Source organism: Eptatretus burgeri, chromosome 15, assembly GCF_056783735.1.
Source record: "Eptatretus burgeri isolate ZD-2024b chromosome 15, Ebu_testis_v1, whole genome shotgun sequence".
Taxonomy (NCBI): domain Eukaryota; kingdom Metazoa; phylum Chordata; class Myxini; order Myxiniformes; family Myxinidae; genus Eptatretus; species Eptatretus burgeri.
The window spans coordinates 57252174-57277320 of NC_140975.1; the positions used below are offsets into that span (position 1 = coordinate 57252174).

Consider the following 25147-nt stretch of genomic DNA (forward strand, 5'->3'; position numbering starts at 1 on the left):
GAAAATGAAAATTCGCATTAAACTCAGAAACTACATCCATTATAAACTTACTATACATGTTGAGAAAAATCAAGCGTATTAAAGTTAGAACTCGACAATGTCGTCATCATCCTCATCATTGTCACATGGAGTGTTTGTGCAGCCAGAGCCCCTGCAGTTTCCACAAGCTGGAGTGCACTCAATGTTGTGCTTCTTGCATGTGCATCTCATGGTGCTACATTCAGCCTGGCAGTTGCACGTAATGACACGTAACATCTTTTCAGGAGCTGGAGCTATTGATGTCTGAAGTGGCACAAAACCCTCGTCACACTTCTGCCAACCCCAGTCTGTCGGAAGAAGTTCATCTGCACATCCCTTCCATTCTTGGACTTGCAGATACACGCGCAGGCTGTGATACTTTGCTGCGTCTGATGTTGGTGATAACGTCTGTGGTTGCACGTGAGAGGAGCTCCAAGCCACCTTGTCCCAGTACCGCTGATACCGGAGGGTGTCCAGGGTGTCAGTTGACTTTCCGTTGTAGATTATCACCAATGTTTTTTCTCCTGCATCTGCCACATCACATACGGAAGGAAGCTGGATATGTATCAAAAACCTTGGCCTGCTCATGGAATGTGTTGTTTGCTTTGAACTTTTTGAGGGAAGCTCCCTTTCCAATCCCATGAAGACGAGATGTCGCGTCGCACCCAAGAACTGCATGTCGAAACAGTATGTGCTTGCATATGTCTGTACCAATCATTTTCTTAGCAGCCTTGATGTTCCAGATGCGAGGCTTCTTCGTGTTCTTCTTTGGCTCGGGAAAAAATAAGAGGTCATGGGATTCTAAGCTTGCATGGTAGCATAGGAGGATGAGGAGGTCTGTGTCATCACCAACTAACACAGTGTTGGTGACAGTAGCAGACTGCATGGCCTTCAGTACAATCACGAGATCAGCATCCCCTGAGGCATGGTGTGTCTCACAGTTCTTCTTCTGAAGCTCTTCACTCAACATAAAAATGAATCGCTGTTTATTCTGCCTATTGGCAAGAAACTGTTCCTTCTTCATTGTGAGACACATGTCAGCTGTAAATGTCACAGTCGTGCCAGCATTCCCTTTAGACCGTCTCTGCTGTGTCATGTCCTTCGTGTTGGTACTCTCATAACCATCAAACACGACTATGGCATCTCCGTACTTCTTCGTTACATAATCAGTGTACTGGTGGCATATGTCTCTGTATGTAGATCCACGAGACCATGGAATGCGTTGAACAAGTGCCCGCCATCCAAAACATACTGTTGCCCATCATTGGGGATATTGGCTGGGACATCAGATCCAAGAAGATCCCAGATGGCATCAGCAAAGACTGGCTTGTGTGCTTCTCGGAGCTGAAGAGAGGAATCAATGAGGGCTGGTGGATAGCTGCACAGTTCATATTTTAAGGCCGACCCTAGTCTTCTGCTGTCTGTGCAACAGTGATCAGTCTCTGGAAGAAGAGTTGTGGGTCAACCTGGACTTGCTCTCCATCAATCTTGACAGATGACTTCATGCCGAGGGTGACAACTTGGTCTTTCCTCTTAAATGTGTACTCGGCAGGTGTTTTCCCATCCATAGATTTCAATGTTTTGGCTTCTACAGCATGTTCTATATCGATGTTGACGGTGGGGTGTGCATGAACTCCAGTGGCAATGTTCCTCAGACGTGGATCACTACTGAACGGATTCCGTTCCTGTAAATACTGAAGAGCTGATAGTGTGTCCTTCCAGTCACGAGATTGTCTTGCCTTGGTCATGTCCTTCTTCTGTTGTCCAGTGTTGTAGTTCACACCTGTGAGCTCCTGCATTGCCTGGTTTATTTCTTCACAGGCAGGCATTCATAGTAGCCATACCAGCTGTTGTTGCTCTGTCATTCCTCGCCCTCGTGTGAGCCCCCCACTGGTCTTCAAACTTCTCATCAGAACTTGTTCGATGATCAGGTCAGATGAAAGACCTGCCCACAGGCGATAACTTCGTCGAACCACATGGAACCTCTCATCAAAACATTGTTGGACATTGCAATGTTGAGTTTTGAGGTTGGACATCTGCTGCAGATACACCCTCGCAGATTTGACATACAGGTTGTGGCCCGAGGCTGCCAGGTAAGGCAGAATTTCCTGGATGGCCTGTAGATGTAGTGCCCAGTTCCCAGTGCGCTCTGCCTGGATGTATTTGCGTAGAATGTCTAGCATGTCCATATACTGAACCCAGCGCGCTGAAGTTCTAGAAGATATCTTTGCAGACTCGGCATGCTTCTGAAGGTGGTCTTTGATTCATTTCAAGACGTCAGACTTGTATACTTCTTCCACAGACTGGGGTTGGCAGAAGTGTGATGAGGGTTTTGTGCCACTTCAGACATCAATAGCTCCTGCTCCTGAAAAGATGTTGCCTGTCATTTGGTGCAACTGCCAGGCTGAATGTCGCACCATGAGATGCACATGCAAGGAGCACAACATTGAGTGCACTCCAGCTTTTGGAAACTGCAGGGGCTCTGGCTGCACAAACACTCCATGTGACAATGATGAGGATGATGACGACATTGTCGAGTTCTAACTTTAATACGCTTGATTTTTCTCAACATGTATAGTAAGTTTATAATGGATGTAGTTTCTGAGTTTAATACGAATTTTCATTTTCATTTCGAAACCTCCGTCAGGCAGATGTGATTGTCCCGAGTAGAATTGTGAATTTTGTAATGTTTCAATGATTTACATAATTATATTGTATTGCCATCGACCTGATTTCATCTTGTGTCTTCAACGTTTCTTTCTTTTTTTTGTCCAGGAGCCAAAATCAGTATCAGGTAAAAAAAAATTTCCGGGACAAAAAAATTGACATTTTTGGACAAAAAAGCTATAATTTTTTATTTTACCCTCAATACATTTCACTTTTTATCCCCCGCTGCGTGGCGGAAGGGGGATATGGTTGTCACCCAGGTCGTCCGGCTGTCCGTCCGACTGTCCGTCCGTCCGTCCAGGCGTCAACATTTATAGCTGTGAGTGCGATAACTCATAAACTGTTCACCATATCGATTTGAAATTTGGGTTTCACATGTACCACCTGAAAAGGAAGAACCCTATTAATTTTGGGCGTGGCCGGATCCAAGATGGCCAACTGGGGCGGCCATCTTCAAAAAATTGTTTTTTCACCATATCGATATGAAATTTGGGTCACACATGTACCACCTGAAAAAGAAGAACCCTATTCATTTTGGGCGTGGCCGGCTCCAAGATGGCCGACTGGGGTGGCCATCTTGAAAAAAAAAGTTTTTTTGTAATAAATGGAAAACTGATTATCTGATTTCAATTATTTTTGGTTACTACGTTCCTCACCCCTGGGGAACTTTTTCGAGATGATGACCAAATGGTGTCTTGTTTCCAATTTACCTCCCTCATTATCTGGAATATGTATGACCTTTTTCATTCAATGGCGGGGGATTCCCCATCTCTGATGGTATATTCTATAATTATTCTTGTATATCAATATACTGACCATAACTAGAAACAATTAGAATGCAGAAAAACATATATTTATATCTTAAAATATCAATCTTTACAATTTCTCATTTTCCCCGAAGCCGGGTGGTGGCCATATTGGATTTCCATGATTTCAGGATTTCCCCCCCCCCCCCCCCGGAGGATCCCTTAGGACTTTTTTTCTGTCACTGAGGACATGTCCAGGAATCAAAATGTGTTGAGTTTGCTTTTGTTGCAATTTGTGGAAGGTTGACCAAATATTTCTGCTAAAATGCCTGTACTCTTAGAGTTCCCTTAGTATGCATGCAAAGTTTGGGGCTGCTACGTTTCATAGTTTTGGAGATATGGAGGAGATACAATGACACACACACACACACACACACACACACACACACACACACACACACACACACACACACACACACACACACACACACACACACACACACACACACAGTGTTATAGATTGGCTGCTTGTCTTTTCAGCACAATATTTGGACAGCTGCTTTCAGTTTGCCATGACAATCCTTTGAGGAAAAAGATAGGCCATTGTGTGTTGGTGCCCTCACCCAAATCCCCTGGAGGTCAACTGTAATCGGACTACCTGCATTCAGTTGGAGTGCTTGGGTGTGATTCATTCAATCATTTCGAATGCAGCCTGTGGCTGCAACGAGCATGGCTGTGCCACTGATGAGGCAGAGCATGGTTGTGCCACAGTGCCCCTTGTAGGTTCTGGCAGGAAATTGGAATTTTTTAAAGATATCGGCAATAGCTCGTCCACTGTTCACGGACGACACCATGGTATCTTTGACGTCCATTAACTAATGCCAACAGACGGGACGTCCAGTTTAACATCCAACCGAGTGATGGCACACACAATCATCCTGCTTGTGAAACAACAGAATGACAGTTTACAGCAGAGTCGACATTCAAACCCAGGCTCGACCCCTCAGAGGCCAATGTGCATACGTACATCTCGGCTCTCCTGCCAGACCCTGGGAAGTGATGATAACATAGGCAAGATGGGCCAAATATTAATTACCTCTTGCAATCTTCTATCTCCACTAATAAATGTGTGTGTGTGTGTGTGTGTGTGTGTGTGTGTGTGTGTGTGTGTGTGTGTGTGTGTGTGTGTGTGTGTGTCAGTGTGTCTCCTCCGTAACTCTAAAAACACAAAACCTAGCAGCCTGAAACCTTTCATGCATACTACGACAACTCCAAGGAAGTGCAAGAGTGAAAATTGGATGTTTGGGTTAATTAAAACACCCCTTTTAAAGATAATTAAGGCCTTATTTAATTATATCCTTCATCAGGCGATCCTCGGCCACCTCGCTGTCTGGGGTCTTAAGGCACTTCCTGGGTTACCTCACTAGGGTCTGAAGCCGCCATGTTTTTTTTGGCCTGCTCAACCACGCCTTGACTTGGAACAAGGTGCAATGATTTCCTTACGATAAAGGTTTTTTTCTTTTCACTTTCCTCACTCATATTATTGAATGCCTGTTCATCATAGCAACGTTGTTTTAATAATTTGTTTGTTGAAATTCCCCCAAAAGAAGAGTGAAAGCCACTCAAGGTTTCAGGGTTGTACACAGTACGTGCTGTACTTGGCAGGTTGGAGTCAGTGTGATTACCAATTCCTGAAGAATTGCTGATATCGGGAGTTTGTCTCCCTATGTGTCCGAGTGGTGTTTGTCTCTGGATGCGTCCAGCCGGTGTTTGTCTCCGGACGTGAGTTTGTCTCTGGACGTGTTTGTTTTCGGACATGTCCGGGCGGTATTTTTAGTATGACCGGTTGAAAATGTATTTCAGACATTATTTTGTTTCCATCTTCACTGTTATTCTATGCAGAATCATTTTGATGAGACTGTATCGTAATTGACGCTCCACCGCACGTCTGCCTTCCCTTCCTCTCACTGTTTTCCCTTCTCCCACCCCTCCTTGCTCTTTCCCCTTCTTTCTCCCCCCCCCTCATTTTCTTCCCCCTTTAGTATTCTTGTCAGCAAAGTGATGGGTGGTATTTGCTAGTTTATGAATATGATTGACAACCGTAACCTTTGCTTGAGCTACATTACCGCAGGTATTTCACTACAATCGATAATTGATGGTAAAACTGTATAAGAGCAAACCTAGAGAGGTTATGAGTACAAACATACTCGAGTTATCCACCATCATTGAGCCCCCTTTTCACCCTTCCCTCCATACACACCATCATGTGTTCCATAGGAGATTTTCCAGAGACTTGCCCTGTAATTGTTGATGTGGAGACGGTCCCTGAGGAGCCCTTCCTGTTGGCCTCGTGCCTGAAACAACTGGAACACGAGATATCTGCCAATGGTTCAGCCGTGGTCGTGAGAGGGAAGGAGATCTCGGTAAGATCACGTGGCCTCCACAATTGCACTTCTATATATCCCACCTGCCATGTGCAGCACAGCCTGTTTCCACTTACTGCACCAATCAGTCTCTGGCATTTCAATGCCAGGTATACGCCGGGTGCCCCCGGTATAATTGCTGATGAATAAGCTTGCTAATTGGAAACCGTAACTCAAGAATGCTTCGGTCGATTAGCCCGTTTTGTGTCCCCATCTGAGCACATGGCTCATGCTACTGTGGGATCCTGTAGGTTCAAATCCCATATGCTGTATGTTGATATTTGTTGCCTTTTATTGGGAGTCAGGTCAGTCTTTTGGGACTGCCACTGGGAATATGTAACCCAGTAGTACCAGCCGCATGTTCCGGTTGTCGACAATTAAACTGACACCCCTCACTGGCTTTGTCAGTGTGGAGGGTGACTGTGACACCATGCCAGGACTCAAAACAACACCTGACAAAGGGCGGATGAGCTCCCTTCGAGAGCTAACGGCTACCCAGTACGGAGATGGTGTCTCCTAAAAAACACCCAAAGGGGGAAGGAAAATTTAATTTTTCCACATGGCCAAGTTACCCCCTCTTGCACAGTGATCCTGTGAAGAGGTTTCCTTGTTTCAGGACGAGGTGAAGGTTTTGCCAGTTTTTCCTCTTCTTCTTTTTCTCAGTAACCCTTTACATTTAGTGGCTCTCAGCCTTGTTGAGGGCGAATTTCAATTAAACAAATCATCTTCCATCAAAGTTCTTGTAACTCGTGTCTAAGTACATCGATGTGTCCGAATTTCCTCGTTCTTCCTACGGTGAAGGTGTAAGCTCCTCCATGAGCCTCAGATCGATTTAGAAAGGGAAAAAAATCCTTGCCAAATCATATTTATTGCAATCGCTGTCTTATCGATGATAATATATAATTGATATCAATATTCACACCAACATTCTAACTGATCACAAACCTCCAGCTATTTAAGGTCGTTGGTGCTGCAAATGTGGATAATATTGTTCTGAGCGAATGTTGAGGTTGTTGAAGAAACCGTTGATTTTTTTTTTTCATGAATTGATCATTAAATCTGTGAATTGTTTCACCATGAAATATTATGTGCACAATCTTCTCCAATTGCTCCTCTCAAAGGCTTTTTCATCTGTAGACTGAGATGCCAACCGAATGTTCCATCCATCCATTGGGATCATACTCTGTGCAGAGCGTTGGTGCTGCCTAAACAGTCTCCTTGGATATTGGGCACAATCCTGGACGGGTTGCCACTCCGACACCGTATACCAGCATGCTGGCACTCATTTTGCCAACCTTGGAAGGATGACAGGCCGAGTTAAACCCACCTGGTATTCATTTAACAGCCGAGCCGGATTTGAACTCAGGATCCCAAGCCCATCCATCCATACATCCATTAGGACCACACTCCGTGCAGAGCGTTGGTGTCTCCTGGGTGCTGGGCACAAACCTCAGAAGGATGACAGGCAGCGTCAACCCCACCTGGTATTAATGCAACAGCCGAGTGGGATTTCAACTCAAGATCCTCAGATCCCAAGCCCACCACCCTTAAACCGAATGTTGCGGCGGTTAAATTTGATAAAAGCTGCAAGCCCACTGGTTTAAGCCTTAATTGGACTCCGAAAGGGACTCGAGGCACAGATTTGGCCCAAAGGACGACTCTTGCTTGAAAGAGCTTTGGAAATGAAGGAAGCCATGCTTTAAAATGTGATGACTCACTTAAGGAGCAAAAAAGGACACCACTTTCAAAGGCAATTCTCTTTCAGTAATGGAACCTGGAATTGGACAATTAAGGCCTTGTCCCCTTAATTGGCCTGAAAGCTCTGTGCCTGGAGCAGCCTGAGGCAGAATCGAGCCGTTCACCTGTTAGATGCGCAAAAGCTTCAGGCTGACATGATTCCGCTATCTACACATGCTGTAGAGACGTAAACCTTTTTTGTGGACATCGCTGGGATTTGGTGGCGTGGGCAATGACACGAATATTATTTCAACCAACACCAGGAAGATTATTCTTTGGGTAAAAACCTCACAGTCGACTGCAAACTTTCAAATTAATCCAGCATTGACAACCAGGCCTCTGCTTACGCACATACACATTGTCCACTCGGTCCAGTGTTGCATGCCCTGCAGAAAAGAAGGATCCCCCCAGAGATACGGTGATGAGCAATATCCAGGTCACAGAATGGAATATTTTTTATTTTATTTTAAGTGGAACCTTAAAGCACCCGAAGGTATTTAGAACTGGAACGGCACTCGGTAGAGCGCACACCTCCACCAGGCTGAACAGTTTATGTTTTGTTTCCCACCGATAGGCAGGACCTGAACCAAAATCTAATCGGCTTGTTCTCATCACTTACCCAACTCATCCACCTAATTTTGTCATAACTATTCCGTAACTTTTTGAGATGTCGTGGTATGTATTGTTTTTGGCCCTATCTCTCAATGATGAAAAATCACTTCAAAAATAATAAATATATTATTATATCTGGACCCTTGCATCCATTGGGACCATACTCTGTACAGAGCGTCGGTGCTGCAAAAGTAGTCTCCTGGGCTATTGGGCACAATCCTGGACAGGTCGCCACCGACACAGGATACTCAAATGGCTCAATCATCCCAGCAAGCTGGTACTCATTTTGCCAACCTCAGAAGGATCAGTCAACCCCACCTGGTATTACTTCAACGGCTAAGCAGTATTTGAATTCAGGATCCTAGGATGATAAACCCACCACCCTAGCCATTAAGCCAACACCAGGCATATATCTGGATCTTCACCAACATGGAATCAGTTAGTCGTCGTCGCACATACTACCTCTCATAGTTTCGTCCAAATCCTCCCATAACTTTTTGAGAAATCCTGCTGACAAACAGACAGACAGAGGTGAAAACATAATTTCCATCCACCTTCGTTGGCGGAGGTAACAACGTCCTGTAAGAATGAAACAGGATTCAAGTCAACAAATAATTGCCTAGCATCACAATGTCGAACAGTCCAGGTGAGAGAGGCAGGTTTTCCAGACCTGAAGAGTGTTAATAAGCCAGCTTGGTTTTTGCCAACAATCCAATCATGACAGTTCATCTCGACTCCCTGGAGATTTGAATCCTAATATTGCTACCTTCAAACTCGAGCTGAACCCACAACCTCTGGGAAACCATTTGAGCATCCTTCTAAATCGGCCACCATAGCACAATGACATCACATTCATGAAACCAAGGATTCTAAACCAGTCGAAGAGTGGTGGATTGACTTGGCCACGATACACACAAAAATATTGACAACTTTTCAGCAAGCGGGTTTGAGAAGGGGAGCTTCAGGTTTGATTCGATCGTACCTGCTGTTTTGGCCATTGTTGTGTGTGCTTGCGATTTGATAAGTGCTCGTAGATTGCCCACTCCTTGATATTGTTACGGATCTGGAAACCATATGCATTCAAACATACAGATGTCCCAAAAGTCAGTTATTCCGTTAAGTACATGTGAAGATAGCTCCCTTCCTTTTGTCTAGTGGGAGAATCAAAGGTGTGCGTTGCGATGTTTTTTTAGTTAGGTTATTAAATCTTTACATCCAACAACCATCCCATCCCCCATTGCGATCCACTACCCACACACTGTCTACTCGTAGCCTGACTTGCCGAGGCAAGATCTTGCAGCCGTTCCTTGCCGCTTCCACAAACGTTCCTTTTCAACGTTGTTACTCTTGCACGACGAGTGCAAACACGCAATGCCGAATAATGCCGAGACCCCGCCCAGAAGGGGCGGATACGTGGAGGCCCTGTCCAATCAGGGCGGACGGTGACGTCTATTCCATCGAACCCCCGCCCCGTTCGGGGAGGCCCATAAAAAGACGACACCATCCTCAGTCTTGAGGGGAGTTCTTTGGAGGAATGAGTTGGTTGGTGTGCATCGTGTGTTCTGAGCTGGAGTCTGAGTTCAGTTCACTTCAGAAGGAGTTCAGCTCTGTGTGGGGCATTCGTTGGAGGTTTATTGGAGATGGGGCATTCGTTGCTGGAGTCTGGGGCGTTCGTGGAAGTTTTGCTGGGTCCTGTCCGCGACCCTGACCCCCGCCCTGGGACTCCGACTACTCCTCAAGTTCCTCCGCGGACACAAGCCCCACGCGTGTGACTGTGGGCCAGGCTGCACAGCCATTGGCAGGTGCCGCACCACAGAGCACCCCATCCCTCCAACGTGCAGGTACCCCGCCGAACCGCGACCCCAGCTCGTCTCTCTCCCTGGCTGCTTGGGTCCTAATAAAACACCTGGGTTTTATTTTCATCTATGTGTGTGTTTGCGTGTGTGGCGCCATCTCTTAAGTAGAACTGCTTAAGTGTTTATTTCTGATCATTGTGAATTATTTCTTGTATATTCCGCAATAAATCTTGCTCTGTGTCCTTATTGTAAGTAAACCATTATTAGAAATGTTCCCAGTTTGTTTCCGTCCTTTCTTTCATTGGTCCAGCATGGTTCGGATCTGAGTTTTAGCCGGGTCCTTGTTCCCGTTAATCTGCTCATCCCAGCCGGCATGGCTTTGGCAGCTCCGCTCGACTGCACCCGAACCGGAGTTGGCAGTTGGTCGTTGGAACTCTACCGCAGTCGGTAGTGACCCGGTTCGAGCAAGACGTGCTGAGGGCGTGGATCCCCGGTGGCCGAGACTGTGTGGTTACTTAGGTAAATTGGTTCCAGACAAAAAGACCCAACACCACGCGGTCGAGATATTGGTGTTCCACAGTTGGTTCAGCGACCCTCCGGCTCACGGAATTATCCGAGAGCGATGGCCTACAATTCCGGGGAGTCTGGTGGGAGATGACGTAACCTCCCCCACCTCGTGGTCGTTCTCGCCACTGGACCTCCGGCCCGCAACAATATCATTACATTTTTGGGGGTAAGTTATTACAATTGAGGCTGAGACACCTGTTTGTGTTCGCATAGATTATTGGACTTTTTTGTGTACATGATGGAGAGCTAGAGCAGAATGAAAGGAGGAAACACCAACAGCACAGCAGAGTAGAAGTGAGACTGAGATCAAGGGGAGGGGAGCAAGCTGAAGAAGCTGAATGAGACACAGCAATAAGAGGAGGAAAGGAGAGCTGAACCAGGAAAGAAACAAACGAAAACAACTGAGGGAGAGAGAGGGGGACCACAATAGCCTGAGAAAAGGGAGTGTTTGGGAATGTGGATGAGCATAGATGGGGGATGACCTAAGGTATCGTGGTGGACAGCTGTCTTGAAGCCTTGGCGGGAAGAATTGCACTGAACAGAATTGGGAAGTTGATTACACAGGCAAGAGAAAAGAGGAACAAATGAGTGGAGGTGAGCAGTGAGCCTGGATTTTAGGAGTTTAACAAGAAGAGGGTTACTGGCAGACCTTGCACTGCAGAAACCTGGGAGGGACAGAGCCAAGAGAAGGGAGAGGGGTGCAAGACCAAAAATGAGGTGGTAGAATCGAGGTGTCAACAAGCACAATCCTGTTTGCTATGTGAAAGTAACAGGCCGAGACACTCAGGTTCGTTGAGAGATCCCAATGATAATTTTGAACCCTGTATAAAGGGAATATTCCTGGTGTTGGCTTAATGGTTAGAGTGGAAGACGTGGCATCCTCAGGTCCTGAGTTCAAATCCCGCTCTCCGTTGAATTAATACCAAGTGGGATTGACTCAGCCTGTCATCCTTCTGAAGTCAGCAAAATGAGTACCAGCTTGCTGGGATGATTGAGCCATTCGAGTATCCTGTGTTAGAGTGGCGAACCGTCCACGATTGTGGCCAATAGGTCAGGAGACTGCTTCGGCAGCACTGACGCTCTGCACAGAGTATGGTTACAATGGATGGATGTATTAAGGGCAGGTGGATAGGTTGTCCTGTTTATTTATGTGTTGAAGGGAGATGGTGTTGTAACCTTTAATGGCTAAAAAGGGTTAAAGATGTCTGTGTTGTCACTCATGTCCCATGTTTAACTTTGTGGAAGAGAAACACTTTGAGCATCTCACCATCTACACCACAGCACACCTATCCACCACCTCACCCTTGCACCCTGGGGAAAAATGCCCCAAATGCTGAGCTTTATCGCACCCTTGTTTCACCAGGCAAGGTTCTACAGAGCTGGAGAGATGATTTTGGAGATGGATGCAGTTGACCGTTGGCTATGGCAGATGGTTTGTCATTTATCTATCTTGGAATAAAACTCTCAACCTCATTTTCATGTTATTCATTGCTGGTAAAAAATTTTGATGTGACTGACATGCATTGCTTTGATTTCATGCACAGGAGGGCCAGTCAGAGGGGACCTCAGGTGAAGAGCAGGTACTTCTGGGAAAAGGTGACTGTGTACTCATTCCTAAGGGCACAAGGTAAATGCAGGTCTTGATAACCATTACAAACTACGTATGAGCGGTATTCTAAATATTTGACAAGAGATGCTCATAAATAGTCCAAGACACAACTTTATATACTTCAATATCTGAAGCCCGGTGTTGGCTTAACGGTTAAGGTGGTTGGTCTTGAGGTCGACCTCATATCAACCGTTGAATCAACACCAGGTAGGGTTGACTCAGCCTGTCATCCTTCCGAAGTTGGCGAAATGAGTACCAGTGTACTGGTAGTTGAGGACACTGCATCAGTGGCACAGTTATGCCACCATAAAATGATGCAACCCAGCAGCCAAAGGCTGCACACAATAGTTACTTCAATATACAGGTATTTATAACTAGTAATAAAATGGTAATTTTCACATGTATAGCTAGTCAAGTGATGTTTGACTTTTGTTGAGGTGATTCTAATAAGAATGTGAATATTACATTGTTGGGGCATGTTGGGTAAGTTATAGATGGCCATCAGGTGTTTTGGTCTGGCAGGATGATCTAGCCCCGCGTTTCTCAACCTTTTTACCCTTGCAGAACCCTTGAAATAGTTTTCATGTCTCAGGGAACCCCTGCATAAAAATTATTATATACCATTAATATCTAGCTTTTATATTTTTATCGTAGTTCACGTGGTAAATATAATATTTTTTTTCGGATACCTGGTATGGTTTAAGGAAAAAATGACCCCCTTTTTGTCAAATTTATTGGCAATGAAAAAAAAAACATACTGCTCGTTTATGAGACCTCATGCCGAGGTTTTAATTCACAAAAAAAAAATCTGTAAACACACAAAAAATACATAAACAACCAATATCACATATGTATAACACATATAAACATAAAGAAAATATATAATTACAATAACATCGTTTATTGACAATAGCAAAATAACTTTATCGAGTCAGTCACTCAATGATACACGAATCCACTGCGTACAGGACGTCCACTAACCAGTGAGGGCGGTTTCACAGTGGCGCCATATAGACATCGTTAAATACATTCCCTATGGTTGTTATAATTGTAAATAATATTAGAGGTTGAAGCCTCTATTATAATAACTAAGGAGTTTCCAACAATATGCCGTACGTGTATAGTAAAATTAAGAATATTAAATCAAACAAAAACAACTCAAAAATACATTAGCCTATTTATTACTGTTTCTCGCGGAACCCCTAGCGACCTCTTGCGGAACCCTAGGGTTCCGGGGAACCCCGGTTGAGAAACACTGGTCTAGCCTCTAAACTCTAGAGGTACGCACACTCACCTTAGAGCAGTATAGCAGAGTTTGAATCCTGACCCAGCTATAAATTGTCATCCTGGTGTTTCCCAGGCAGGGTGATTCTCAATGTGTGTCGTCCCTCGGACGGACGTTAAACAAGCGTCTCGTCTGCTGGCATTAGTTGGTGGATGTTAAAGATTCTGTGGTGTCCTTTATGAAGGGTAGGCGAGCAATCGCTGGCACCCGGAACAAATTACAAATTCCTGCTCTCGTCTAAAGGGGGCACTGCATCAGCAGCACAACCACACTCCCAGCAAGTGATGCAACCTTGAGCCACATGCTGCATACAAAAGAAGACGAATGAGGTAGCATTTTATTTTGTTGGTCATTGTGAATTTCTTCCAGACTTTTCAACTCAACCTGCACTGCCTGTCAGCCTGGAGGAGGGATGTATATTTTCATGTCCTCTCTATATGGCTGATCGAAAAGAACCGTTGGGAGAGGGATAAAACTGACATATTGATGTGTATCTTCTACTTGAGCTGGCTGACTGAATGGTGTCAAGGAGTGAGGATTAGAAGTATCTGCCTGCGACGGTTGTAATTAGAGTTGTCGGAGAGTCGGAGGGAGATAAAGAATAGAAGATTCAGTGTGGATTTGAGGGAGTGGGCACGAGTCTTTCAAGTCTGTCTTGTTCTTGTCTGTACCCACTGCACGCCTTCACGTCTCTTGCACCTGCTCATTGTCACAATAGCAGCTCTTTGTGCAGCCTAGGTTGCTAATGATAATTTCTTCATCAACTTACTCAGTGTCTGGCTGATGAGCATCTAATCAGGCTTCATTCATCTCATTGTTTTTTTCCCCCTTTTTTATTTATTTTCCCTTATTTTATTAAATTCCTTGTCTTCTAGTTTCCTTTGATGTGCCAAAGAATTACAGTAATTGGCTGTCATTTTTACCACCACCACCACCAAAGGTGGCTGGAGGTTATAATTTTTTTTTTTACTCCTGTTTGTCTGTGATCAGGATATCTCAAATAGCCATCGACGGATTTGGACAAAACTCGGTGGACAGGTTGGGTGTGTGACACGGAAGAATCAATTCAATTTTGGTAAAGATCAGCATCCAGATATAAGAATTTTAAGTGATTCTTCACCATTCAAAAATGGGACCAAAAACGATATTTAGCACAATATCTCAAAGTTGTAGGCAGATACGGACAAAACTTGGTGGAAGAGTTGGTTAGGTGACGAGAACAAGCCGATTCGATTAAGGTCTGGATCCAGATCTGGCCCTTCATGCATTACAAAACAAACTTCAGCCGAGTAAAGATATATGCTCTACCAAATATCATTCTAGTTTGTTTTTTTATGTCTAAAAACAAAACAAAAGTTAAGAATGAAGATTGTATGACTCGTTCACTCCTATTGTGCAATTGAGCTTGAAAACATTTGGAAGGTGAAGACGTGTCTCCGTGAGACCTGCTTCGCCGTCCGAGCTCGCACTAACAAGGGCTCTACCCTCAGTGCATTGGCAATTTTGGACATGTCTTGCACTACAATGAGCATCTCGTTTGTAGTCCAGGCATTATATGACAAATAAGGACTGAACCTCACACAAATTGCAACAGAAAATCTGATAACTGTTCATTATTCATAAATGTGTCCTGTATAACATATAAAAAGTCCTAATGAATCAAGTGGTGGAAATTTTTTTTAAAAATAAATTAAAATTATTTTGAATTTTTTATTATTATTATTTTTTTCCAAAATGTTTCTTAACCGTATTCTGGTACCACTTTTTGCTACTTTATAATGGGATATTTAGCAACGCTCTAACTATATATGTAATACTACACATTTCCATAAGAAGATGGTCTGGTTTTATTATTGAGATGGACCCGTGCCTTCAGATAAGACCTCTAAATGATTTAAATCCATTTATTATGGTCTGGCATATATACTTTAATAGTGCATGCACTGATGTTAAACACAACTAATAATGGGTAACGATAAAAAGTCATGTGCTTCTGAGGACATTATTTTAAAGTAACAGCACTATTATACCATATAAGGCAACATAATATTTTAGGTTGTCTGGTTACTCAACCACTGGTTTCATCATCGTCATCGTCAACACATTCAGTCTGAAATGAATTTGCACACCCTGATCCTTTGCAGTTGCTACATGCAACAGAGCACTCAATGTCGTGCTTCTTGCATGTGCACCACGGCGTTGTCTGCATAGACGAGCTCCAGAACTTCTTGTAACCCAGATCCAGCCATTAAATGCCCGATGGACCCCAGGAAATTAATCTCGGTGTGGAAGCCTCCAAGTCTCAGGACAATGTTGCTCAAGTCACTTCCTTCTGGTTCAGCATTGATGATCAAGAGGGCCTTCCACCATATTGGTTGATCAAAGGTAATGATTGGTGTGGCATTGTGGCGGTGGGCATGCTCACTTACAAACTTCAGTGTTGAGAAGATGCATGTGGTGTCACTGGGATTCATGTCGATCATTGGAAGTAAGACGAAGGATGATTTCCCTGGATGATTGCCATGCTGTACAAACTGCATCATCCCAGACCATGCTGGCCTTGGTGAGGCAAAAATGATGGCTGTCTTCCATATAAGATCCAGGTCTGCCGTTGGGTCTTGTGCCTCCATAGTGACAAGCTTCTGGTACGTCACTGCGTCTGTTCCACCACCTACTTCCCTGTGGAACAGAATTGGAACTCTTCCTACCATGGATACATCAGGGGTGACCTTTGCTCTGAGGATGGGATTGATGGTCTTAGTAGCTGGTGTAACGGCAGCAATCATCCCCATACCATGGAAGGTGTTGTTGCCATCCAGGGTGTGAATGTTGTGGTCCACATTGTCAGCGGCATACTGGACGAACTCACCAGAGAAGCCAGGAATGTCAGTTCTAAGCGACACTACATCATTGCGAACAAATCTTTGCACCTCCTTGTAGGAGCAGCAGAATCCAAGCTTGTGAAGCGTATCGACCAGGAAGCATGATGCAAAGTGGTGGTGGACCTGGACTCCTAGCCCAATCTGCAGTGGCGCCAGAATAACTCTTGGTCGGGTCGCCTGCATGATTGCTTGTCCAATGGAGGCAGTTTTCATGCCGGCATTTCTTACCCCAAGCAACCCTTTCAGTAGAACCCTGAGGCTTTCTGGAAGAAAGTTGATGGCATCCTCTTCAGACTTCAGTGATTCACAGTCAGGATATACATCATGGTATTTTTCCACTGATTTGATGTTATTTTTGATAAGTTTGGCAGCAGTTTCAATAATCCTCTTCTTCTCCGTTTCGGGATCAGCTTTTCTGTGAGCATAAAAGTCCTGGAGGATCGCTTTGGCTGTGCTTCTGAAAGTAACCACATTTGGCTTCACATTAATCTCGGTATGGATGAATCTGTCACCAAACTGTTCCTTCAGTTTGAACTTCATTTGCGTGTGGCCATATGCTTGACATTCTGAGCCTTTGAGATTGTTTTCCATCCGGCGAACAAGATCATTGATCGTGATCTGTTCATTGTCATTTTCTTCGAGAAAGTTCGCAACTTCCAGAAAGGCATTAAATCTTTCTTCGTCTTATGGCTAACCCAGTTTTGTTTTCTTTACCTCAGTTTCGCTGGTCTGATGAGCTGCTGGCATTTGCTTCTTGGTACTGAAATTTACACTGCACACTTGGTGATACACTGCATCTGCAGCATGCAGGTCATGCACATGCAACACACGAGCTTTCACTATGACTGCCCAGGCATCTCCTCTTTCATTGCAAGATTTCAAGAGCGTATCCTTGAACTCAACTGTCCTCACTGGGAATACAGTCCAATCAGTACTCTTCCTCTTGGTCCCAACATGCGCTGACCTCCCACAGAACAGACAGACAGTCTCTGTCATAATGGAACTCCTTCTCATCAGCTGAGCGTAGTCGCACATGCCTGTCGACTTGCTCTTGTTCTTTCTCCTTTAGTGCTCTCGCTATTTGTTGTTGGCTGGTATATTTCTTGTGGCAGACTTGATGAACCAGTTCCCCAGGTGATGTATGAATGTCATCATTTCTGGATTTACTTGCTCGGTTGATGGCGTCACTCCCCTTTTCAGTAAGTGTGGATGGTGGCTGTCCGCCCCCCTTTGCAGGGTCCTTACAAATAGCACATCTTGGAGGGCCACTCATTGTTCAGGATGTGATGGCACTGCAATAATGTAAAAAAAAAAAAACATGAGTATTCATTTTTAAAGTACAGTAACTGTGCCAAATAACCACACATGAATTTCACTGATTGCACATTTTGCAACTTTCAACTTGACCGTTTTTACTATGCAAATATCTTCAATTTGTTGTGAATTTCCTTTTGAACATGCACTCTACTGCACCCAATATCATGTCTCATGTAAAACAAAGTTTCTGGTAGATTGTGGATAGTACTGAACCCTTTGTGTGGACATCAGACAAGCAGACATGCAAAAATCCATTATTTTAACATGGGCGGCAATGGAGAAAAATGCCATCACCGATTTCAGTACTTTTCAATAGTTTCCACCACTTGGATTCCTTAAGGCGCTGTCACACCTTGACGTTTGAGCCAGCAATGGCAACGAAAAAAATGTATGTAAAACGTTGGCGTACGCTGAAGTTTTGAGTTTTTTTTTTAAGTTTTGGTCGTATTCATAATGTGTTGGTCGTATGCATAACATATTAGTAACGGGCACAGAACGTTTCGGTGTCTTATAGATAACTTATACCAACGAATGCTTAGCCTGTTGTCGGCGTTCACAACCTATGCCCAACGATAGTTTAACTTGGGCATAGCGCGCTGCACGTATCGCCGACGAACTCGTGGCGTAGCCTGTTAAAAACCTGCCGCACGCCGATTTCAATCATAATCGCCTGAGAATTGGAAGTGTCAACCACGCAGTCACACCTTGACGATTTAGCCAGCGTATGCTGACTTATGAAAAATGTGTCTAAAACGCTGGCACACGTCGAATACGGTATGGGTAAGTTGTGTGTACGTTAGGAGCACGCTGAAAAACAATGAAGTATGCTGTCATATTCCGTGGCACGTCTAGTACGTCGTGAAATTTCAAGCATGCTGAAAATGTTACGACGTACTCGACGTATGGCTCACAAGTTCCGCATACGCTGGCATAAGTTCTCGGCACGCTCCGCGATTGTTGACACAAGTTACTTGTAAGTCGAAACACGTCGAGGTAATGTTTAGCATACCCGAAACTTAATTTTTAACCTATGAGTAGTGTGCTTTGAACCTATTAGTAGCGTGCTTTGAACCTATGTGTAACGTATCTCAAACGCACATTGTCGTATGTAGACGAATTAGATTGACGTCTTCCGGATGACCACAGCACTTACTGAACGTGTTTCTAACTTACATCTACCGTATAATGGCAATTTGGCAGCGTTTAGGGGAATTGGTATATACAAATGGGCTTCACAAGAGGAACCCGTCAGTGTTCCAGACTCCATGTTGAGTAGATGTCAATGTCAGTAGTATCAGTAGTAGTAGTATTAGGTGAGCGTGTCAGTGGTGGTAGTAGTAGTAGTAGGTCCATGTCAGTCGTAGTAGGTGAGCGTGATGGGGAGGGTGTGGGTGATGTTTCCTCGTTGCGTCCACGAATAGGAGACTACTTTGCACCATTGTTCGATGTCCTTTTCGGTTAATATTTTTTTTCTCATTCCCACGATGAACTATTTTTTTGTTTCAGTTTTTAAAGTATTCAAAACGACTTGGACAAATGCATAATGTACTAGTAATGAACACAGAACGCTTCGATAACTTATAGATAAGTTATACCAACGATTGATTAGGGTGTTTTAGGTGTCCACAACCTATGCCCAACGATAGTCTAACGTATGCATAGCGTGGCAGTGTATTGTCGACGACTACGTGAGGTTTTCTATTCATAGGCTGCAACTTCACTTTTAATAAATGCCTGTCACTCGCCTATTGTTTTTGGACGCTGGTGCTGGGCAATTGAAATCGTTTTCATTGAACGAGTTAAATCGCTTCCACTCGACTATTGAAATGATTTACACTGAACGATTTCAATAAATGCCTGTCACTCGCCTATTGTTTTTGGACGCTGGTGCTCGCACTTAAAATTGTTTTCATTGAACGAGTTAAATCGCTTCAACAGCACTGCAGTCACGGCACCAATAGCAGCAGGCTCAGTGCCAGCCTCATGCCAGGCTCAAGCGGATCCCTGTAGAAGGTGTACTGCTTGGTTATCCTTGGACCCACTCTGGCTAGCAGCTCGTCGAACATCGCTGGGGGCATCCAAAGGAAATTGATGAAGGATGCATGGTCCTTGTTCCAGAGTACCACCATGAGCTGGTCATCTATGCCGTAATGGCGTCGCCTCCCGATCCATGGTCTGACCTAGTTCCTTCTCCTCCGTTCACGTCTTCTTCTCCCGGCTCTATTGGCACGCAACTGGTGCAGTGTCAACTCGATGAGGTCATGTTGATGTTCGAGGACAGGTAGGTATTGTCGTCTCAGCCATTCCGTATCCTCCATCTCTCGGAATGACATGGACATGTACTCACCACGAAGTCTAAAAAAAGATGGGTTCCTCCTGCGAAGCCCCTTTTTATATACCAATTCCCCTAATCGCTGCCAATACGCCATTATTCGGTATCTGTAAGTTCGAAACGCGTTCAGTAAGTTCTGTGGTCGTCCTGAAGACGTCAAATACGTCTACATATGTATTTGTGTGTAGGACATGCTTTACAAATAATTTCCAAGCACGTTACTCATGTTATAAATAAGTCACGGGTACCCTAAACATTACTTTGACGTGTTTCGACGTATGAGGAACTTTCAAGTCACGTGTTGCGAAGTGTGAACAACGTTCGTGTAGCGTGCTTACAAAACGTTACTCATAGGTTAGAAATGTTTCGGGTACGCTAAACATTACCTCGACATGTTTCGACTTATGCGTAACTTACAAGTAACGTGTGTTGACGTGTGTCAGCTATTGCATAACGTGCCTACAACTTATGGCCAGCGTAGCGGAACGTGCGAGTCATACGCCGGCATACGTCGTAAAATTTCAAGCATGCAAAATTTGAGGACAAGCCAAAAGTACAATGTTTAAAGCCAGCATACTACGACGTATGGCAGTGTTTTTCAGCGTGCTCTTAACGTATACAAAACGTACCCATAACGTATTCGAGGTGTGCCAGTGTTTTAGACAAATTTTTCATAAATCGGCATACGCTGGCTAAATCGTCAAGGTGTGACAGCGGCTTTCGGACTTTTGATATGTTACACAGGACATATTTATGAGAATAAACCAGTTGAAAGAGTTTCTGTTGCAATTTGTGTGAGGTCATGTCATATAATGCCTGTACTATTGTGGAACATTTTGAACACACCTTTTACATAACTAAAATTGTGAAACGTCATTAAGTTTCAGCTGTACACAACTGAGGATCAATGTGCCATCAACTCCTTTTCCTTGCAGATGCAAGTGGACAAGACCCAAGGGCTCACTCACCCTCATGATCAGTCAAACACCCAGGAAGAAACAAAAGTGAAGCAGCTTCGATTTTTAGTAAATCGAATAAAAGAAAATAATCTGAGAAATCATAATATTGTGCAGCAAGAATTACATGAAATGTCATTAAAAAAAGGTGATTAATATATTACACACAAAAAAAGTGGATTTCATTTTCTCAAATATGGGATTCATTCATTTACTGTTGGAAACTCATTAAAATCCTGTTCAAACATCATCTCAAGGCAGTAAACACGAGTACAGCTCTGACAAAGCAGGGTGTGGAGATCTATTTCAGCTTAAAAGTCAGAGATTCTAACGTTAAACAGCTTGGTTATCAAATGTTTGAACATTAAATGATACAAGACCACAGCAAGTACGTTAGAATAAGATGTAGTGTATGAACCCATGGGGTTTATCCATGTTCTATCCTCTAAGTCCTGAGCATCAATCGAGGAAGCAGCACATACCATTTATTGCTTCAGCCATGTCGCCACCGAATCCGGTGTTAAAAGTGAGTTGCTGATCTAATAATTATTATCCATTTAACCAGGCTCGGTGATATAATGGTTCGAACGTTCGCTGCTTTGAGTCGGGAGGTCAGATTCGGATCTATTTAGCAATCACATTGAAAATATGTGATGATTGACAAGCACGTGATGTCATGTTGAAAGTATGCTCTGCTGAGGGTTCCCAAAAGTTGCCCGAAGTCGAGCGACAAGGCGTGGTCAGAAATTAGTCATTTTATTGTCAAATACAGCGAATACAGTACATGAAAGTCAACAGGCGTAAGGCTACTCTAAACGGCATGCAAACAGGCCCGAAAAACAGGACAGCGCAGTGGCGCCAGAATCTTCATTTAAAAATCCCGGGCACCTCTTCCCGGCAACATTTCTCTCCGTATGTATTTACAAAGACGCTTCCAGAAGTAAAATTTGAAGCATGAAGGTGGAAAACAGAGAAAAAGCTTCAAAACAAATTCAAAATAATGTGAGAAGCGGTAGAATGGGTCCACAGATTGCTCAGGTGGCGCCTTGACCTGGGTTTTACCCTCACGACTTCACCCACGTCAACCAAAATTAACTTTCCACAACACTGCTCCCCCCCCCCCCACCATTCTCCCTCCCCTCCCATCCCTCTCTGGGCTTGACATACATGGAATTAATCGAAATGACCACTAAACAAGCAAACACATGACGCTCTGTAGTCAAGGTGGCTCACAAAGGTGAAATGATAAATGTAATATGAACAAGGATAACGGCAAACAAATGAAAAAAATAAAATAAACAAAACAAAAACAAGTTGAAACTATCCCAATCTTTTACAAACCTTTTCCTGTACATACCATAAACATTGTAAAAGGGCAGCTCAAAATTGTTAGCATATGGCTCAAGTAGGTGAACAAAACAAATTGCACCTTCCTAAGTTGCCCCACTCCCCCTGCACACAACACTGACGATGGCGTCACGAGGACACGTTGGACGGACGGTGAAGCTAGGTCACATTGGCGAGGGACAAGACACCATGAAGCTCTTACTCATACGGTCCCTCCTCGAGGAATCTGTCGTAAATCACCCTTGCTATTCACTTTTGATATGAAATTGCAGAGCCAAGTGCTCGGGATCTATTACAAAAGATTTTTTTTCTCTTAATTTATTAAAAATGACCATGGGTGTTAAAGACCAAGGTCTTGAAACACCCCCAGAAACTGCACCGAAAAATAAACGTCCGATTGGATGGAGAAGCATTGCTGGGAATAAGGGGAGGGGAGCCCGGTGTCGCTAGGATACGTGACGATGCACAGCACCACGCGCATTCAAACCAGAGGTCATTCTTACGCTATCATCCGATGATGCGGTGACTGGGGGAGATGGTGGGGGCATTGACAGGTGCATGGGGAGGGTGGCAGGAAAAAAAAGCCTCCTTGAGGAAATACAATGAGAAAGACAAGAATTCTACATAGAAAAAATAAAATAGAGCAATATTATTTTAGCTGCTGCTTTCAGCTCTTCATATAAAGAACGGAGAGTACAGTGCACCACCACATTTCCTACACATACACGTGAACCAGGTGCTTTTGTTTTTTGTTTTTTTTTTGTTTTTTTCATACTTTATAAATTTGTAGAAAACAATTTTGCAGAAAATGGGTCAGTTTCTCGAGCCTCACACCTTTAGACATTCACCAAATCGGTGTTCATGAAACTTTGGATTTGGCATTCTCTCCTGAACAATGCGTATGTTTTTTTATTTTATTTTTTACTTTAAATTAACGAATAAAAAGCAATCAAAAATATTCAGCCCACAGTTGGGTGGTTTGCACAAAAGTCTGTCACCCCATGCCAAGATGGTGTTTTTAATCAATACCGCTCGTTAAAAACCCCATTTTCAGCTAGTTAAACAAGAAAAGAAAAAAAAAACCCAAACAACAACCCCCTGCATGTCATTCAAAAATAATAATAACAATAATAATAATAAAAGGGGGAAGAAAAAAAACAAAACAAGAACAAACATACAAGATCATCGTCACGGTAACGAGCTCGTTTGATGTGGTGCAAAATCCCTTCGGCAAATACGGCCGTTGAAGTACACACGAGGTTAATGTAGTCAAAGGCTTTTTGTACATTAAAAATTATATACTCAAGGCATTTAACAGGAAGAAAAAGAAAGCCTGGCTAAGGAATAGAGACACGTGTTTAGAAAAGACACATTGTACAAGATTCAAAATCTGAATGCGCTTGATGTGGATGATGTTGCTTTTTTTGTTTTTCTTTGAATTGGGGGGGGAGGAGGAGGGTCAGAGAGTGGATGGAGAGATAGATGAGCAAAAGCGGAGGGGGAGAATGTAAAAATAAGGATATGGCAGGAAGGGGGTTACAAGGGGGGAAAGAAAGCATAAAGCATGAGGAGTACAGGAAGAAAGGGTGAACGAGGAGTGCTACGAGCTCAGTCCTCAATTACAATGGGTTCGGAGTTCATTGGCTGCAAGGATCGCGGCGTAATGTTCTGGTATGGCCGCCTTGCCGAGCGCTTCATTTCCAGGGCCGAAAGGAGCTTCCGCACACGTCTGTGCGAGGGAGGACGGAGATAAGCAAGTGCTAAGCGGACAGTTACATCGCTCACTATTCTAGTGACAGCTCGCTGTATAAAAATTGCTTGCAATGTGCTCCTGATTTTACGAGTAAACAAATTAAAAAGTTATTAGGAAACGATTTTTGAAAAGTTATCAACTTGTAGTCTTGAACGTGGACAATACAGATCTGTTCAAGATCGCTAGGCACACCGGGAACTACAAGGTACCAAGGATGTTGGAATGCAGAAACAAAGAGAAGGCAAGCTGGTGGCCGATGTACTTTCTAGGAATGAGTGGCAGTCACCTGGTTTCGGCGCTGGCGACAAAGTATACATCATCGGGAGCATTGATGCAATTCAGGCGTCGCCGTTTGGCCACGGGTGGTGTGGCTCCCTTCGCTACAAACCGTGCACTGCCCACAAACGGTCTGCCGTTCACCAGGTATGGCCGCCCACCTACCGCCTTCGCAGGGTGAAGACAGAGGGTTATGGTGCGAATGGACAGCGAGTCATCGTGGGAAACCATTGGCACAAATACAACTTTCAATGCAATAAAAAGATGAGGAAAACAACCGATTTTTACTGTGGTTACATGAGCACCGCTCCCCTCAATACTCAACCCCCAACCCCAACTGGAATCGGCACACATTATGATTTTACAAACAGATGGCACACTAAAGATTTAGCAAGAAGATTAATTGTGTTGTGTTTCTTGCGGTGCGTGCATGGTTTGTGCTAATGAATGACAGTTCGGGTCTTGAAGTTTCAAGCCTTAATTTCCATTGCAACGCAACGAAGCGTCCCTTGGATGGATGGGCTTTGAGTCCACCAAAAGCAAACGACACCATAGCACGAGTGGGGAGTGTTAAAACGTTGTCATGTTTGCATCTGCACCGCGATCAAAACGTTGATTCTCTGCAAATTCACCAGACAACTTGATGGTGTTCCACACTCGAACACGCACCTGTTACATTCCTCGCCAAAGGTGCCTGGCAAATTGGTTTTGATAGAGCATTGGTTTTGTTATTCAATCAATTTCCTTTTGTTATTGTAAGTGCTTTGAGGTATCGATCGAGCGGTTTTTATGTTTAAATGGTGAGGACATACAATGGATAATCA

The 25147-nt window shown here is 44.0% G+C and overlaps 2 protein-coding genes across 11 annotated transcripts in view; one reads left to right on the plus strand and one right to left on the minus strand.

The window, feature by feature from the left end:
- The window catches only part of HAAO (3-hydroxyanthranilate 3,4-dioxygenase), a 97793-nt gene extending 76596 nt beyond the window's left edge, over positions 1 to 21197 (plus strand). For all 4 annotated transcript variants that reach the window (XM_085856130.1, XM_085856131.1, XM_085856133.1 and 1 more), the window contains 4 exons: positions 5709 to 5854; positions 11930 to 11998; positions 12111 to 12193; positions 20927 to 21197. In XM_085856130.1, the coding sequence (XP_085712256.1) occupies positions 5709 to 5854; positions 11930 to 11998; positions 12111 to 12193; positions 20927 to 20999 (371 nt within the window). In that variant the 3' untranslated portion in view covers positions 21000 to 21197. The remainder of the gene's footprint in view (positions 1 to 5708; positions 5855 to 11929; positions 11999 to 12110; positions 12194 to 20926) is intronic.
- LOC147012249 (metastasis-associated protein MTA1-like) overlaps positions 14385 to 25147 on the minus strand; it is a 116593-nt gene continuing 105830 nt past the window's right edge. For 5 of the 7 annotated variants that reach the window (XM_085856125.1, XM_085856128.1, XM_085856129.1 and 2 more), the window contains 2 exons: positions 24334 to 24491; positions 21688 to 24023 (listed from right to left, as the gene is read on the minus strand). In XM_085856125.1, the coding sequence (XP_085712251.1) occupies positions 23903 to 24023; positions 24334 to 24491 (279 nt within the window). In that variant the 3' untranslated portion in view covers positions 21688 to 23902. Of the gene's footprint in view, positions 17635 to 21687; positions 24024 to 24333; positions 24492 to 25147 lie in introns of those variants that run through there. The other 2 variants (XM_085856126.1, XM_085856127.1) reach the window with 1 other exon arrangement.